Below are 18,251 nucleotides of genomic sequence, written 5' to 3'. Positions count from 1 at the left end.
CACATGAGACACAAACACACACATGAGACACAAACACACACATGAGACAAAGACACACACATGAGACACAAACACACACATGAGACAAAGACACACACATGAGACACAAACACACACATGAGACACAAACACACACATGAGACACAAACACACACATGAGACACAAACACACACATGAGACATAAACACACACATGAGACACAAACACACACATGAGACACAAACACACACATGAGACAAAGACACACACATGAGACACAAACACACACATGAGACAGAAACACACACATGAGACACAAACACACACATGAGACACAAACACACACATGAGACACAAACACACACATGAGACAAAGACACACACATGAGACACAAACACACACATGAGACACAAACACACACATGAGACACAAACACACACATGAGACACAAACACACACATGAGACACAAACACACACGGGACACAGACACACACATGAGACACAAACACACACATGAGACACAAACACACACATGAGACACAAACACACACGGGACACAGACACACACATGAGACACAGACACACACGGGACACAGACACACACATGAGACAAAGACACACACATGAGACACAAACACACACATGAGACACAAACACACACGGGACACAGACACACACATGAGACACAGACACACACATGAGACAAAGACACACACATGAGACACAAACACACACATGTGTGTGTGTGTGTTACATTATTCGCAGCTGCCCTGGGGCAGACTGGAAGTGTGGCTGATCTGAAAACCACCATCACATTCAGACACATGATGGTAAAGTGTCTAGGCCAAATGTACGAGGGATTAAAATATTGATGTTAAATAATCTTTAAATTTCGTGGTAAAATACAATTTAGAATAAATGAGACTAGTATTCATGAGGTTGAGGATAGTTAACTTGGTCATTGTCAGACCTCTTGGCTAGTTTCCAACCAATTAACCTGTTTTAAAATCCAATTCAAAACTTGACTTCTTTAAGATAAGACAAGATAGGATAAGATAAGCCTTTATTTGTCCCACAATGGGGAAATTCCAGTGTTGCAACACAAAGTAGGTACAGAAGAAGGTTCAGTAGTGTGCTATACATTATGTCCACACATACATACCTGTTTTTGCTTCTGTTTAGCTTTGAAAACAACAAATTGGACATTAAGCAACGAAGAGGCGAAACTTTTTTAGGAATTGATCATGAGCTTGTGGTAGAAATAGTGAGCCACACCCACCTGCAGATGAGGGGGGCGTGGCCCTCCAGCCTGTGGAGGCATTTTTCCTGAAAACAGAAAACCTTTGAGTGCAAAAGTCCCTGAGGGTTTTTAAACCAACTGTAGTTTAGGATCAAAACAGAAGCTAAAGATGCTAACTAACATGGACTACAGTTGTGATTGTGTACTCGCAATGATCGAGTTATAGATGCAATATATAATAATATATAAATGATGGCACATATAATGAAAGTACAGGGGATGCTATAGGTGGAGGCGGGAGCTTTACCTTCTGGCCTCTAGTCGGACTGGGCTGGGGATGAATGTGATGTCTGCTCCTTCTTTCACCAGTCGACCAATCCACCAGTCATTGTTGTACTTCTAAAAATGTGAAATTGCCAAAAGAATAATTGGGTTATGTACATAAAATACATTTTATTTCATGGGTTGAATTTGATGGCACAATGAAACAGGCCCATCACCTCTTTTATGTGCAGAAATTCTTTGGCATCAAAGTTCACGGCAGCTCCTTGGACAGGACACTCTTCATCAGTGGCACCGCAGTAGCTCACATTTGTTTTCACGGCAAATGCTACAGGTTTGTACTGGAAGCAGAATGGACGCATTTAAAACGTGATATTCTCAAATCGAGTCCAAAACTCTGTGCTCACCTTGGCTCTCTCAAGCTGCAGCTGAGCCTGGCGCTCGGCTTCAAGCCGAGACGCCTCCTTGTCCTCCTCCAGGGACAGGTCTGAATCCGAGGGACGACTAGTGTAGGAATCGGCTGAACCCTGGAACATGAAGGGAACAGTGCACACAGGCTTATTAAGATATAACATAAATGCAGTTTACTCTTGATAACATCCTGGTTCCCCTGCAACTTGCTTTGCAGTAGAAAAAGAGTGTGTGGAGGGTCCTGAGCTTGAATGTTTGTGTTTTAACTTTGATTCAAGCTCTTTAGTCTGTGACAATGTAAAACTAACACTTGTGTGATGAAACCTCTGGGTAAACTTCCTCATGTAATACTATCCACTCACTGCAGCGCCTGGTGATGCACAACACCATCGAGGTGCACAACTGGAGACTCCTCACACCGACAGGACACCCACAGGAAGCTCTAAATATATCCCACTGCAGCGTCATCAGCTGTACCTGTCCCCACCTGCTGTCCCTGCACTCCAGCTCCCCTTTTCATACTCTTCTCCCAAATATTAAAAAACACATGCAGAGTTTGCACACATCATTTGAATATCAAAGCTAGCTAGAGGTAAGGTACAGCCTGAAAAGTCTTCTCCGGATCTAGAAGTAACAAAGTCTAATTAAAGCAGTGGAGCACAGAGCCCTTCGGTGCTGCAGATGGAGGAGACTGGTCTACCGTACACTCTGATATTTAGAGAGACCGGTGCGAGCTGAAATAAACATCAGTTAATCATACACGCTATAGCCTCATTCTCAAGTGGAAATACTGCATTGACTGTGCAAGAATAAAAAAGGATTAGGAGACACTATCTATTGTAAATGGAGAAACTGACTAAATGGACAAAGAATAATGCCTATTGCCTTCAGTGATGTGGTGCATCATGTGTAATGTGGTCATCAGCAGAAATTATATTTCTGTACTGTTTTAATTACTTGACTATTCTTCCCAAATGCTTTTTGTGCTCCTACAGCTTTGAAACACAGAAAAACATGAAGTTTTTTCTTCGACAAACAAGAAAGATGTCATGGTAACTTGTAATGCAAGTTTTGACATTTGTAATATGATAGGCATATGCTTAATATGTATGAATATTTCTTTTTTTAGCGATCATCATTGTTTCTCTTAATAATTAACTCACGTATTCAGCAATGGAGTTAATTCAAATGTTAAGGTTAAGGTACACTTTATTGTCTCCATAGAATCAGAAACAGAATCAGAATAACCATTGTCAATGAACAAAATTCAGAAACATAGGAACTTGTCCTGGTGATTCGATGCAACGCAAACAACAAAACATTGAATAATGAATACTAGGGAAACTGCATTTGGATCCTTCAATGCCACTGGGGAACCCTGTCAGGAGCAGTGGATTGTGCATGCTTTGGGTTGATTCTAGATATCCAGTCACTGTCTTAGAACCATATGCATCTGCAAAGATGATCAAAATGTGATCTGTTTACATGATCCTTTGGATCTTAGTTATGATCATGAACACACACCAACAGAAACAATGGTTGCCTTTTTGCCAAGAGGATACAAGAGACAGAAAAACACTACTGGCATACTGGAAGTCCCAATTAAATAATGTAACATGAGATAATGACTGTGCAGCAGTGGAGAGCTGCCAGCAGGAGGCAGCAAAAACAACTCATCTCTACTGTACCAGGGCCCAAGTGCACAACACAATGAGCTGGGGACAAGACAAAACACTGTATCATCTGTTTTTCTCCAACTGATCGACCCAGTTTTTATTTGGTCAAATTTGAACATAAATCACATTAACTTTTTTATCATCAATCAAGACAAAAAAAGACGTCCTCTCAACTCTGAACTTGGCTCCTAACCACATGCTGACTGAGGACTGGCTGTAGAACTCTTCATGACTCAAGATGATTGACTTAATAGCAATCTTAATTATCTCTTCATGAATACATTAATTCACTAAAGACACACGCATGCAAAGACCAAAAGGTGATCCCCCATTGCACAGAGAAAGGCGGACCCACAGTCTCCTCCCATCCCGCCAGTCCACTGTGGTTAAGAAAGATGCTAAGTGCTTCACAGCTGACGTTGCTGCGAGCTCCAACAGCCATTTGCTATACAAAATTGATGCCAAGGTCTGACTGCAGGAGCCTATGTACACGCCCGTAACAGAGGGTGGCAGGGTTCCTGCATATACAGTTTAATGCATCATTTTTAACATTTTATAACACCAGTAATCCTATGTCGCTGCTGGCTGTCCAAGCGCAGGCAACCTTAATAATGTGACGAGGTGCCACTGCTGCCATCAAATAGGATGTGCATCCTTTCTTTCATAACAAGGTAACGCAGATTTGAAGACATTTTCACATTTTCGATGGATACATAATCTATAAATAAGACTGTACAGATATGCTACTAAATGAAGTAATAACATGTAACAGCTGATAAATATCCACTAAGACCATGTGGTTTCTTGTTAAAACAGGTAAAACATTTAAATCCACCGGCAGAGCTCGTACTCAAAACAAGGAATCCAGTCCCGGACCAAACAGACCTTTGACAGGTGTCGTGGGCAACTGTACATAAAGCATGACGTGGCTGAACATGAGTTGGAAATTCTAGTTCGGCTACATATTTTGTCCTAATACCAGGTAGTAATAAGAAAGGAATCCAGAAATGCTGCTTAGGTTTTGTTCACAGAATGTGATGGTATTTTCAGATGGAGGGCCGTATATATAGTTATAAGAAACTATTATAAAAACTATTACTTGAAAAATCCACACTGTAAATCTCCTGTGATGAACTTAATCATCATTTGTTATGGACAGCTCGACAAACTTGCCATGTTAATCTTTCAAATTGACACCAATCACACCTTTGGTGCTGAATAATGGCAGTACTTTCTGAAGCTTTCTATGTTTATTTATATGAACAACATGTGGAACATTGTCCCAGTTTGTGTTGTCTGGATAGACCCAGTAACTACATTTACAGAAAACCATACAGTCAGTATCTGGTGTGACTACCAAAATGGCCACCAATGCTGCTGGATATTGACAGGAACTGGAACACATAGTCATATACGCCAGAGCATCCCAACCATGTCCGGTGAGAATACTGGCCATGCAAGAAATGGAATGTTTTCAGCTTCCGGGAATTGTGTACAGATCCATGCAACGTGGGGCTGTGCATTGTCATGCTGCAACAAGCGGTGATAGTTGTGAATGAACGGCATAACAATGGACATGCCATTGAGCATCATCAGCATCTTGATATGCCACACCAGTGAGGTAGAATGGATTATTAATATTAATTGCTCAGAAAAATAGTTTTTAACAGATTTGTGAACAATATCTGAGAGAATTGGGTAAATTTTTTACATTGCTGAGTTCAGCTCGTTAAAAAAGGGTTGTGTTTATACTGTTGTACAGTGTATTAACCATAAATCAGGTCAAAATATCTGAAAACTAACAATTCTGACCTGTCCCGAGCTCAATTTGAAAATGTCGGTATTCAGCAATGTTGGGATGTCACGTCGATCCAACTTCCCTTTATAAATAATGTGTAATCTTGATTTACGTTCACCAGTTTCCAGCAAATGTATCCAGAGTACAGTAGCATTATGGACCAGGCCCGGCTACAGTCAGTGTCCTCCCAGAGAAACACAGTGAGTCAGCAGCAGTCCTCAGCCCATCAGGACAGAAATCTTAATCAGACTGTGGATAGAAGTGTACAGTAGAGGCAGCCCGTCCCTGCGCCTCTGTCCACACTCACTCAGCACACTGCCTCAGGACATCAAGACCCTGCTCTGGCCTGCATTATGCTGCACACTCTCGGTCAACCTTATTCAACTTTGACTGCTACAGAATTAAGTGCACATGAGGGGAGCTTTTTGTGAAAATGACTAAGAGCTAGATCTGCTGGACTTTTAAAAACGTCTATGGCTTCGAAACACACAAGGTGGAATAGAATTAAAGGGAAGAAGTAACAAATTGTATTACAATGTACGATCTACAATGAAAAATAATTACTGCTGCAATTATTTTAGTTCATGTGACAATGCACTTTTCTACAAGTGTACCTTTATTGTCTCAACATACATAAGCATATGTATGTCGCAAATTAAGACCCAGTTGCTTGATTATGTTCAGTGTAAGTATAATTTATTGTCGTAAAATATTTTAGATGCAGTGCTAAATTACTAATGTGGCAAATAACCAAGAAAATATTCAGACACAAAAGTTTGAGGCATTTAAAAAAAAAAAAAATCCTTAATTTCTATTGTCACGTCCATAGTTTTTTAGTTAACGGATCTGTCAGTCTTTATTTCTGCAGATATTTCTCATATTGGGCAGCCTAAGACAAGTATGAAAGAGAATTCTTAAAAATCAGACTGTTTTGTCTAAATATAGCTCCCTCCTCACACCTCCCTGACCGGCCCCGGGTGCAGTGTGGAAAGGCAGGAGGAGATTGTCAAAGTTCACTGACTTCTGATGAATTCCCCGCAGTGAGAGTGAAGCAGGTTTTGAGCCTGTCGGTGGCGTATGCGCTGAGGCACATCTGAGGCACATCTGAGGGACATCTGAGGGACATCTGAGGGACATCTGAGGGACACTGGGTCTACAGCTCCTTTAAAGTTAGCAGAGTTCTTCAGTCTTCACACAGATGTTGCACACCCTTTCCATTGTCTACTGTTATCTATATTCATCTTTAGTTCCAAGCTTTGTACAAGTTAAATATGCATTCTTAAAGCACATGCATATTTGGCCGTGTATTGCCGATAAAACTGGCCATCATGTGTCAGTTTTCTCCATCTTCGTTTCTTATTCTGACTCTCTCAATTGCATTCAGTAAGACAACAAGATGTGTCCACTTTATTCTATTTCAGGAGTTCCCGTTCAATCTAATACTCGCAGGATGGTGCTATAAAAACAACAGAACTGAATAACTGGAAAAATATCCCAAACAAAATCTTTTGGTTGTACAGTAAATAGTCCTAACCACACTTTCATGCATCTTGTTATTAAAATAGTATGACGATGACAGTAACCCACCAACAATGAGCAAAACTGAAGGGAAAAGACAAACATACAAGATTCACACTAAAATGTATTTGCTTTTACTCACTGTATCCAAAAAAACACTCAATGAGTATCTCATTCCTAGCATTTTTTGGGTAAACTATTATGTGCTACCCTTCAGTAATAAACACAAAGGAGACTAAAGAACGTGTTGCAGATAATCTCTTCATTTGTTGGTGGGCCTATCACCTGATTGCTTGTTTAACGTGCCTCCCACTCTGCTCCGTGTGACCGAGGCTGTTACATGAGGATCTACAGTCTCCTGAAAGTGCACCCGGAGCAGCCCAGTGGATCGATGAGCGCGCCACACATATTCTCCATCCTCTGCTTCCTCTGTATCCTGTCCTGCAGCTCCACCCTCCTCTCCATCATATGACCTCAGGATACTGTGTCTCCTGCTATCCATAATAAGCCCCTGTCAGACCTCGCCGTTTATAAATAGACTTTCAGAAACGTTATCCATCTGCCGTTTGTCTAAGGTCATAACTTTGAACTTGACTTATTTAATGCTACATTTTAAACAACGTAAATTGACAATGTTTTTATTTGCGACAGTCAAAATGCTAAAACACAGAGGAGTTGTAGGGTAAGTTGGTCTGCAGCTACTTTGGGCTTGAGGTTCGGATCCTGAACAATAATAACGTTCTTATAAGGCCATATTCCCACAGAAAGTATTTATTTTTTGTTTTATACCTTCTAATGTGGAGCTGAATGTTGAATATTGAATGTAAAAGGTGCATGGAGTGATCGATTTGAGAGACAACAAGCAGAAAAGTAGGAAGAGAATATTTGTTTGCTGTTGTTTTTTCCAAACATCTCTAATGAAGGCAAACTTCTGACCCTTGTGAAGGACTTGGCCTTGCTGACTGCACCGTGCACACTTTAGTTTCCTGGAAAACATCAAACCTGACTTGACGCAACTGCTTCAAAGTGTATCAGAGTTTCTAACCCACATAAACTGTGTACCAGCAGAAACAGTGCAGCACAAACTGCTCCTGATGCCTGTAAACGAGAGGTTTTCTTTTCTACCTGACCAGATTTAAGCTCTGGGTATGAATAAGGCCTCATTTTGTCTTTTATTATAAACAGTTACAATTAATATTAAAACAGTTCCTTATTTAGCATTTTGAATCTCTGCTGACAGTATAGAGGTTTTCAATGATCTCACTTCCTGTTGCAAAACATCATCATTATCAACCAGCAAAAAAAACAGCAAAAAGAATATATTCAGCTGTGATGCTGTGTGGCCGAGTAATATAGGATACTATATAAATGATCACATTTATGTTTACACACCAAGATCTTTTTTACAGGTGATGCGACAGGGAGCAATTTAAGGTATAATTTACAATCCCCATAGGGACATTTGCCTCATTGGAATCCATAAATGAGGAACATGGCCAAGGGAAACAGGAGGATCCAGATGAAAACAGCCAAGTCTTAGGGAAATCATTCATTAAACTTTATAAATCATAAAAAGTGATCAAATACACTATACCAGATGCACATCTTCTTTCACTATGACGCTTATAAGTCCAGCCTGATAATAAGGCACCTAAAAGACTAGAATTGAGATCATTGGTTTTCTGCACATTGCTGGTTCATCAGATTTAATCAAGCCACTGCTCGCTGACGCTCCAACACACACGTATAGGAATCGCACACGCACAAAGCACTCGGCTCCTCACGGGACAGGCTTTTAGTGCTCTGTCTCATGCAGTATTTAATTGACCCTGCACAGGAAGCCTAGCGGTCCCAAATGCACTGCTTCTTCCCCCTCCGACAATACATGGAGCACCAGCAAGTACAGTATATGCCTATACATCACAACTGCATTGAAAATGTAAGCAGATTTCAGCGAATGTGAAATACCATTTGGGTTTAAGAAGTTACAATATTTTACCAATAAATGCAGCCCGCAAACTTCTCAGAAACTGCATGAAAGCATTGACAAGTACACATGCATCCCATTTATCACAGGTCCAGCAGAAACACATGAGTGCAATAGTAAGCTAGAAGATGCAGAGGACGCTGCAGTACTTACTCAGTTGGAGGTAGGCAGTGGCTCGTGCCTTCTGCTAGTCGCTCATGGTGTGCCCTATCTGGGGTAACACTAAAGTGAAGTGTAGCGTGCTCAGAAGCAGTCTTCTTCCCTTCACCCCCACCCTCCGCTCCATTCTACGTCACAGAGACTCTCCTCTCCGCACATCTCTCTGCTCTCCTCCTCCCCGTTGTTACGGTCCCATGGAGTGCAAGAAGATTAGGTTTCTCCAAGAATCTTGCAAGGCACAACGTCAATAGTGACATTATGATCAGGAGATATTTGTGGTAGAAATATAGCTTCATTATGCACAAAGGATAAATAGTCTTCAGATATTTAACCTGTCTGTATTTGCTGTCTCACCAGATTGAATATGTTTACAGTGCATATGCGTTTTATTAGGGCGGGTTCAATGATACGATATGTACCCCTATGATACATAACCCAATACTTGGTGCTTCATACAATATCCTGCATTACAAGTTCACTAAAAGGATATTTTCACAATGCCATGTGACCTGTTCTTTTATAACGCCATGTCAAAATGCTCATTATACATGATGAAATGCTGAATGTAGGTTACGGTTGCCAGGAGGCAAACCATTATCATGTGTTCCGGGACTGTCCTGCTGCATAAAAATACTGGACAAAAATGAGCAATGCACCACCGTCTCACTCAACGTCAGAACCATGCATTTGGGCCCCAAAACTCCTGCCATAGACTACATAAATGGATAACTTTGGAATATACTTCTGGCAGCTGGAAAAAGGCCATCACGAAGAAATGAATCACACAAACTGAGCCAACGATCGACATACGGAAAAAGTAATAAAAATAAAAATGTGGGATTCGACTTGAAAATGGACACATTTGACAGATTCTAAATGGGACTTTTATTTTGGACTTAGTGTGTCTTTACTTTCTTTTTCTTTGGATGCCTTATTTTCCTAAATTCTAATTTAATTTTTTCCCAATATGTTTCTCTCTGGTCTTGTTTGTTTTTGTTGTTTTACATGTTTTAATTTAATAAAATGAGCCTTAATGCAGCAGTCAGCAGGTTCAAAATATATTCATGAACACGTAAAACTGGCATGTGTAAGAATCAATATATACAAATAGTGGTTTGCTCTTTGCCTCTCAACACGTGAGGTACGGACTGGGGAGTTTCAGACTTCTAGAGCCTCTAGAGCTGATGCAATGGTTGATGGTGCAATTAGAAATTAATCGTGATATGATCTCTAGACTGTGACCGGTGATGGAAAGAGTAAAAAGTAAAAGGGCTGCGACTAATGATCCTTTTGCTAATTAATTATAGCAATTATTCTTTCACTTGATTTGTTGTTTGACATGATGAGAATATAGAAGCCGTTTGAGGATCCTGGTGGAGCACATTTATGGACCAGGGTTAGGGTTAGGGTTGGTCACATTTCTCATGAAATTGTGCCTCAATTCAATTTGAATCATAAAACCTCTTTTCTCATAGTTTCAATTAGCTTCAGGAATATTAAAAGATGTATTTCCATCCAGAGTTATTATGTTTCATCATATGATCTTGTCTTGACAATGAGAGAGCGTGACCACAGCACAAAGCCTCCTCCAGCTCGTCTCGAACACTCTCACTGGGGTTCAGATCTGTAGTAGATTAGTTTCTGCTGCTTGATCCCAATGATTTGACCTTTCTTAAACACACTGACATCTTTTCCATGACCACGGGATTTGTCTTTCCACATGGTTGTTTCAGAAATGAGAAGAGAGTCACTGTCTAAGTTGGGTCAAGGGCTCAAGAGTTTAAAAGTAACTGCCTGGCCATGACATCTGATTTATAATTTGAGGTTTATGTAATTGAAAGTACAAAACATAAAATAATACACAAACTCTGGTAAAGGACAGATAAAAAGTAAATCATAGCAGAAGGAGCAGTGCAAGAACCACAAACGTTTAAATTGTTTCATATTGTCAACATAAAGCTTTAGTCACTTGTATGTTGGTATATTTACTCACAGTGGGAAGAGGAACCAACACTTTTACTCAAGTCAGAGTATTAGTACTTCAATATTACTCAAACAATATCACTCAAGTAGGAGTAAATGTATACAGACAAAAGGTTACTCCAAGAAGTACAATTTCCTGAAAAAGTTACTCAAGTAAATGTAACTTGTTGTGGCTCAGTACAACCCACCTCTGATTTGGAATGTAACTCATTTCAATTACAAGGTTAAAACGATAATGGCTGTGAATATATGCATTTTTTAACGATAGTATCATATTATGATTCTTGGTTTCTCTGTATTTAAAGCAGCTCTATAATCAACCCAGTCTTTGCCTCTGTCATGCTCTGAGTGAGTGACAAGCGGATTCAACCAATCACAGTGAAGCGTGAACTCACAGAAGCAGCAGATAATTTGGCACGATTAAAGATAGACTACTATATCAATCAAAACCATGTTTGGGGCTTTATATAATTGTGATTGTGTTCGGCATATTGCCCACTGACACCTACTTGCACCAAAGCCCCATTGACGGTGGGAAATTCTTCATCCTTCAAGATTATGAATATATTTACAAGTTATCGGCTTGTGAACAATGACACCTAAAAATAGACAATCGAAGAAAATAGTGTACGACCTCATGGAGCAAAATAGCTCAAACTCGCCTATAACGATGATGGAGAATCTGATCATTCAAAGGCAGATTCAGACAACAGCACAGGTAAACAATAACATTCAGCTGTTTAACAATACAACAAGGACCATGACTGCTGAGAAAAATACCCATCAAAGTTTACATTTATTATTCATATTTGAGGCTGCAGGAAATGGTGCAGCGAAGAGAAACCGAGCCACAAACAGGGCGTCAACTTGAATCCTGTCTAAACTATGGCGTGGAATAAAACACCAACGGACAAAAATAGCATTCTCAAGCTACAGAAATGGAAAGAACGACTTTTAGGATCGGCACCCGAGCATTGAAAGCGTCTGTCTGTCAGTCTGTCCCGCACGAGGCACTGCTCTGGGCTGTTCTGTCGCTGCTGATGCTGCTGATGCTGCTGTTGCTGCTGCTGCTGCTGCTGCTGCTGCTGCTGCTGCTGGTGCATTATGGATGAGGCTATTTTAAGGCTTTGGGGATGGTGCGTTTTGATTTGCGAGCGGGGCGAGATGGCACCTGGCTGCTGCCGAATCTCTTCCTCTGAGAGCCGAGCCGTGATGAGCGGCGACGTGAAGGTGCAGCGTGTGTTTGTGCACAGAGCTGACCCCAGTGTGAAGTATGATGTAAACAGAGAGACATCAAGGAGACTGTCACATTAACTGTACTTTACTGTAGTGATCTGCAGAGGGATGAAATACACCTGATGAGGACAGGTTAATCAAAGCTTATATGCTATAAAGCTGTCGCCTATAATTACATTTTACATTATCCACTATGTTTCCACTATGTCTTTTGAGACGGAGATTACTGTGACTTGTTGACACTGAAAATATATAGTCAAACTTATAACTCATCATGTTCAGGCTCCAGATAAAGACACAATTTGATAGGAATAAATACCAAAAACAATGCCTAAATGGATTTTAAGTACCTATAATTACATTTTACATTATCCACTATGTTTCCACTATGTCTTTTGAGACGGAGATTACTGTGACTGGAAATGTATAGTCAAAAATATATAGTCAAACTTATAACTCATCAGGTTCAGGCTCCAGAACGACACAATTTAATAAGAATACATACCAAAAACAATGCCTGAATGGATTTTAAGTAACATTGTAACACTATCTTAACAAAGACTTAAGGAACTCCCATAAGTGAAGGAATGAAAACTTCAACAAGTAGCCAAAGTGCAAGTTTTATGCTCCATTTGTGAAATAAGGATTGTAATTTTTAGTCATAGTAATACGTGCAAGTGCAGGTGTAGTCACATTTGAGCTAAAGGGGAATATTGCATTATTGGAGGCTTTTAAGAGTCAGGTTTTAATTGACGCGCGTTAATGAATAACCTAAAACTACAACAGCCTTTGACCTATGTTCAAGTCCACTGCCCGAAATACAAATGAAGCGCGCAAACATCATCTTTAACACAGAGAAGCTTGACCAGAGGCAGAGAACAAACCAGAGAAAACCTGCAGACGAACCCACCTCGTTCAGCAGCAAGACGCTTGAATTAGTCAGGGACATCAGTGGCTCACCGAGATTTTGTTGTTGTTGGGACCCAAACTTGTGTAAAAAAAAAATAAATAAATAGCTTTAGTTAATTAAAACCATCAAGTGAAGACAGATCGTCGCGGCTCAACCAAACAGATCTCTCCAAGGCGAGCCACGCGGGGCTGCTGGAGGCGCATCATTCCACAGTCAAATCTGCAGTTTTTCGGACGCACAGCATGATCGATGAGTGTGCACAGAGCCACGCGCACGGACACACGCGGGGATAGATTACAGCCTTCTGGATAAATTATGCAGGACTTGCACTTTTCACACAGCTCTGTCCCCGGGGTCTCTGTGGATTCATGGCGGTCTATTTTGGATTTTTCGCAGAAGATACTCATTTGTGACTCTGACTGGATATGGGATATTCCCCGATCACTGCTGGTCTCTTTTACACCAGGACCACTTACTAAGGCTGATTTAAAAGAGTTACAGACCGTTCACAGCCTGTGTATTGTATTGTGCCACTATAAAACCTTTTTTTTTTTTTTTACAGTTCAAGCCTAATTTAATGATCTCCACCTTTTCTGTCATACAATAAATTAAACCACTAAAGGGAGTTGTGAGCTCCCATAACCAGTGAAACCATTAACCCTTGTTTAACGATTGTATTGTTTTTTTTAATTCTACATTGCGATGTCCCAGTGCAAGAGCCGCGTTTCTTATTACTTACATGGCATTTTATTTTGTTTCATGTATGCATTTATTATACATATTATATCATGATATTTGTTTTCATTGTTCAAAACTTACACCATAAACCACAGACACAAACAAGACAAGACCAGAGAGAACTGATTAGGTGAAAATACAAATTAAAAATTAAAAAGGGGAGCCATCTAAAGAAAATAATGTATAATTTACATGGTATTTTCATTATAATATCCAAAAGGAAAATCCACCAATGTTGACTCTAACCATTTCTTTAGTGACCAGCCCTGACTCGGCAATATATATTAATATTAATACAGGCTACATTTAGAGAAGCCCAGTGATAGTGGGGTGTAGGTGTCAAACCCGTCCACTAGATGGTGCAAACCTGAGGACCCGCGACATGGGGTAAAAGTAGAACAGCCCACATCAAAAGTGTGGGAATGGTGACCAGGGCCAGGGCTGTGTGTAAACTTCAAATAAGAGTCCTGATACTCAGCGTGGCCTGCGCTGTGGCCCAGGCAGAAGCTCGGCTCATTTTACACTGAAACATCGTTTTTGTCACATCCTCCTCTGATACAGGCTTAAAGAGAACAGACCCAGAGTCCAGTCACCAGTCACGTCTCTGTCAGTCAGCCCCAGGGCAGACACAACTTCGGCTGTGCAGTACTGTGTAAAGTAGTATTAAGCACCACGCCATAATTATAACAACACTGAAGTGCTTTTATGGCAGATATGACGGTAAAGATAACAATATATTGGTTGTTCAGTGGAGCGTTGTCCCCAAAAGAGACTGAAACATTATTTGTGAGCAATGGCGCCCCGTGGTGGAAAATTAAGGCAGCGCAGTTTAAGGCTTGATAAAAAATCTAGAAAAGTAAAGAAAGAAAAAAAGGGCCTATTCAGAAAAAATAAATAACCTAATAAAAGGAGTACAACGTTAACCTTTCCACCACTAATCACATTTCAACGTTTAAGCCAAGGTGGAGCCTTAGTATAATTTTTTTATTTGTGAAATTAAATGAGTAAGTGAAATAATTCCTCATATCTGCCAAAATGAAAGTGGTAATAATGTAGGCTACAGCTAATATCTTACCTGTTGAACTGAATGTCCAAATAAGGTCAACACCTATAGAATATTATCAGAGGTGTTCAAGCTAATAAGTTAAAACTATATTAGAATTATAAGCAAAAGACTGTCATAACTTATCAAACGAAAAAAAGATGCTATCATAATATATGATATATCTTGAAACAACAATTGCCCTGAAATTACTTCGGTTGTGAATATATGGGTAATTATAGCAGTCACGTGATATCTCTATAGGCCTAAATATGCATTTCATTCAAATCATGAATATTGTTATTCTGTGTAGAAGCAAAACAAGCTGTGCATTTACAACATACATAATATACATACATAATACAACACAATAAAATAGGCGTAGGTTAGATAAAATTGGCAACTCTAAATTGGCCCTATGGACGGGTGTTGAAAATTAGCATATTCTGCTATAACACAAACATTGCATCTGGTTCCTCCAATGCTATGTCCATATTAAAAAATAAAAATAAAAAATAAAAATTATGAAAATATGGAACAATAGAGGACCATTTTTTCTGACAATCACCAACATTGATTACTTATTTATTTATCAATAACCTTAATTTAACCAGGTAAAACCACACTGAGATCAAAACCTTTTCATCAGGTTGACCTGGGCCAAAGTCAATAGGCTTCACCGTTTCAATGAAACTGTTGCTATTTCTCTGGCAGGTAAGCGGAGTGCAATGGTGGTATAACTCTCCTATAGGTGAGTGTGAGGGTGTGGGCTTGTTTAAATGATGAAAAGTCACCATATTCTCTGGTCTGTGTCAACACCAGCGTGGCCTTTCTGGTTACACATCAAACTCCTCAGTGCCATTGGCTGCCTTGGCTCTGGCTGAACCACCTTTGGTTTTATTGTTTCTGGAGATTATCTCACAGACAACTGAAGAAAAACTCGGACAGAAGGCACTGGTGTAAGGTTTATTTTGTACACAAAGCAATTCAAAGTGCTTCACACAGCAGGAAAAATGCATTAAAATCACAAAGAAATGACGGAAACAGAAATACAATAAAATTAACTAAATAAAAAAATAAAAATAAAAAACATCTTGCCAAATCCAAATGTATCGGTCCACATTGGCAGGCATTCCACACACACTCAGCAGCATGACAGGTGTCTCCGGGATGGACACATCACTTTTAGATTGATTTGTTCCCATGGTGTTGCCGACAACAACATGCTAAGGAAGTTATGTAGATTTAAAGCAGTATAAAATATTTCCTTTTCTCATTGTAAAACATGTTACAGACTATATTTCTGTCCACATAACACTCACAGAAGATCCTTTTGAAACTCTTGTAATGTAAAAAAAATGGTGTGTTTAATGAAAACTACTGTGTGTAATTGTATGCATAAAAGTTATACGCATTGCAAAGAAAAAACAAGTGGCCTAAAATGAGAATTGTGCCACTATAAACTCTCTTAACTCTATTAAGCCTAATTTATTGATCTCCACCTTTTCTGTCATACGATAAATTAAACCACTAAAGGGAGTTGTGAGCTCCCATAACCAGTGAAACCATTAACCCTTGTTTCACCATTGTATTGTTTTTTTAATTCTACATTGCGATGTCCCAGTGCAAGAGCTGCGTTTCTCATTATTTACATTGCATTTTATTGTATTTCATTTAATTTATGCATTTATTATACATATTATATTTTAATATTTGTTTTCATTGTTCAAAACTTACAACATTAACCACAGACAAAAACAAGACAAGACCAGAGAGAACTAATTAGGTGAAAATGCAAATCAAAAATTAAAAAGGGGAGCCATCTAAAGAAAATAATGTACAATTCACATGCTAAATTGGGACCCTATTTCCTCAGGCTCCCGTCCCGGTCACCTCCCCACGCGGCCACCAGAGGGCGCCACACCCCCGCTGATCGGCGCGTCTCTGGTTTAGGGCGATGTGAGAGAGAGAGAGAACCAGAGGGAGTCCGGGAGGTCGAGGCGGTGGGAATGTACTGTAGCTCGGCTGGGAACAGTGACGGTTCTCCCGGTCTGTCAGCCTTTCCCTTAGCCGAGCGTCTGGAGCAGCTTCTCGGCCTCTCTCCGGCACAGTCGCGGGCACGGACGGACGGACGGGCCACGCGCTGGACCGAACACGGCGGTAGAAACACTGGATCTCCACTGCAGTATTACTCTCTGGATCTCCAATGGTGAGTGCTGCTGCTGCTGCTGCTGCTGCTGCTTCTCCCCCTGCTGCTCCCGCTACTGCCGCTGCCTCCCGCCGCCGCTGTTCCGTGCTGTGCCGTGCAGGTCGGGGGGCACACGGTAAAGCCGATCGCGGTGGGACAAACGCCAACATCTGACTTGGACTTGCGCCGCTGTGATGATCGCTGCGGCGCGGGGGAAGTGCTCTGCAGCCAGCGCGTGCTCCTCTCCGCGCGCGCACTCCACAAGACGTGTTTGGGGGTTTTTTTTGTAACTGTGACACTTTCCCGACGATCGGACGGCGCGCGCGAGCCCGTGGACGCGTTCGCGAGTGGGACGGTGTAGCGGTCAGTGGCCCTTTCGCACCGATCCATTTGCGTCCATTGACCTGTTTAGAGTCCAGAAAGCAAGAATGACGTTCGGCTGCTGATGGTGGTGGTGGTGGGGGGAGAGGAGAGGAAGAGTCGGGGCCCAGTGTGTCGCTCGTGGAGACTCGTGTTATTATTATTATTATTACTACAGCTTTGCTCACATCGTCCAGCAGAAGAGCCGCCGCGGTGCTTGGAGCTCCTTAAGTTGCTCCTCAGATGCTCCCGCTTGCCTCCGGAGGCTGCTGGGATGCGGGGCAGGAGGGACTCGGTTGTAACCCCGGGTCTGTGACGTTTCTCCTACAGTGTTTCTTCTTCCAGTCTGACAGGGGACAAACTCGGGGACAAACTCTCCCGTGATTTGAAGACTGCATCTGGACAGTGGGGAGCCGTCGACTTGGCGTGTCGGCTCTTGGTGCATCCTGTTATGTAATGGGCTGTTTCGGCCGATTGCCCGCAACCAAACAGCCCGGGCCTACACGTGTTCAGCACCAAATGTGGTCTTCAATGTTATTCAGATGATGACTTGGGCTTTTGAGAGATATGCGGTGTGAAGATGGTCTGTTTTTAAGCTTTGATGCCAGTCTAAAGGTTAGGAGGGCACCCGAGCCTCTTATCCTTCTTATCTGGATCAGTCCTTATGACAGCATCATTCAGATAATCCAAGAAGTCACAACTGCATCAACACCCCTCAACATATGTGTTTGCATCAACACC

At 41.1% G+C, this 18,251-nt stretch overlaps 2 protein-coding genes across 2 annotated transcripts in view; one reads left to right on the top strand and one right to left on the bottom strand.

Annotated features, from left to right (window-relative positions):
- Positions 1 to 1,117: 1,117 nt before the first annotated feature.
- LOC140363616 (voltage-dependent L-type calcium channel subunit beta-3-like) lies at positions 1,118 to 13,267 on the bottom strand. The gene is made up of 6 exons (XM_072450248.1): positions 13,183 to 13,267; positions 1,912 to 2,031; positions 1,723 to 1,845; positions 1,530 to 1,621; positions 1,262 to 1,308; positions 1,118 to 1,164 (listed from the first exon to the last, which is right to left on the bottom strand). The coding sequence occupies exons 1-6, from the start codon at positions 13,219 to 13,221 to the stop codon at positions 1,118 to 1,120; spliced, it is 468 nt and encodes a 155-aa protein (XP_072306349.1). The 5' UTR covers positions 13,222 to 13,267.
- A 3,809-nt stretch (positions 13,268 to 17,076) lies between these two features.
- Positions 17,077 to 18,251, top strand: part of adcy6b (adenylate cyclase 6b) — a 42,871-nt gene continuing 41,696 nt past the window's right edge. Inside the window, exon 1 of the mRNA XM_072450013.1 lies at positions 17,077 to 17,171. The gene's annotated coding sequence lies outside the window, so the exon portion shown is untranslated. The remainder of the gene's footprint in view (positions 17,172 to 18,251) is intronic.

This window comes from Eucyclogobius newberryi, unplaced genomic scaffold (genome assembly GCF_026437365.1).
Source record: "Eucyclogobius newberryi isolate DKJ021-1_F unplaced genomic scaffold, fEucNew1.0.hap1 SCAF_17, whole genome shotgun sequence".
Lineage (NCBI taxonomy): Eukaryota > Metazoa > Chordata > Actinopteri > Gobiiformes > Gobiidae > Eucyclogobius > Eucyclogobius newberryi.
This window is presented reverse-complemented; position numbering and strand designations above follow the sequence as displayed.

What these genes read in the sequence shown, in the direction of transcription:
- LOC140363616 (XM_072450248.1), bottom strand. Translation starts at nt 13,221, where the DNA reads ATGTCCCTGACTAATTCAAGCGTCTTGCTGCTGAACGAG. An exon ending in GTCCGACTAGAGGCCAGAAG is followed by an intron (nt 1,309 to 1,529) that starts GTAAAGCTCCCG and finishes TTCTGTTTTCAG; the next exon opens with GAAAAATGCCTCCACAGGCT. An exon ending in CACGCCCCCCTCATCTGCAG is followed by an intron (nt 1,165 to 1,261) that starts GTGGGTGTGGCT and finishes TTGTTTTCAAAG; the next exon opens with CTAAACAGAAGCAAAAACAG.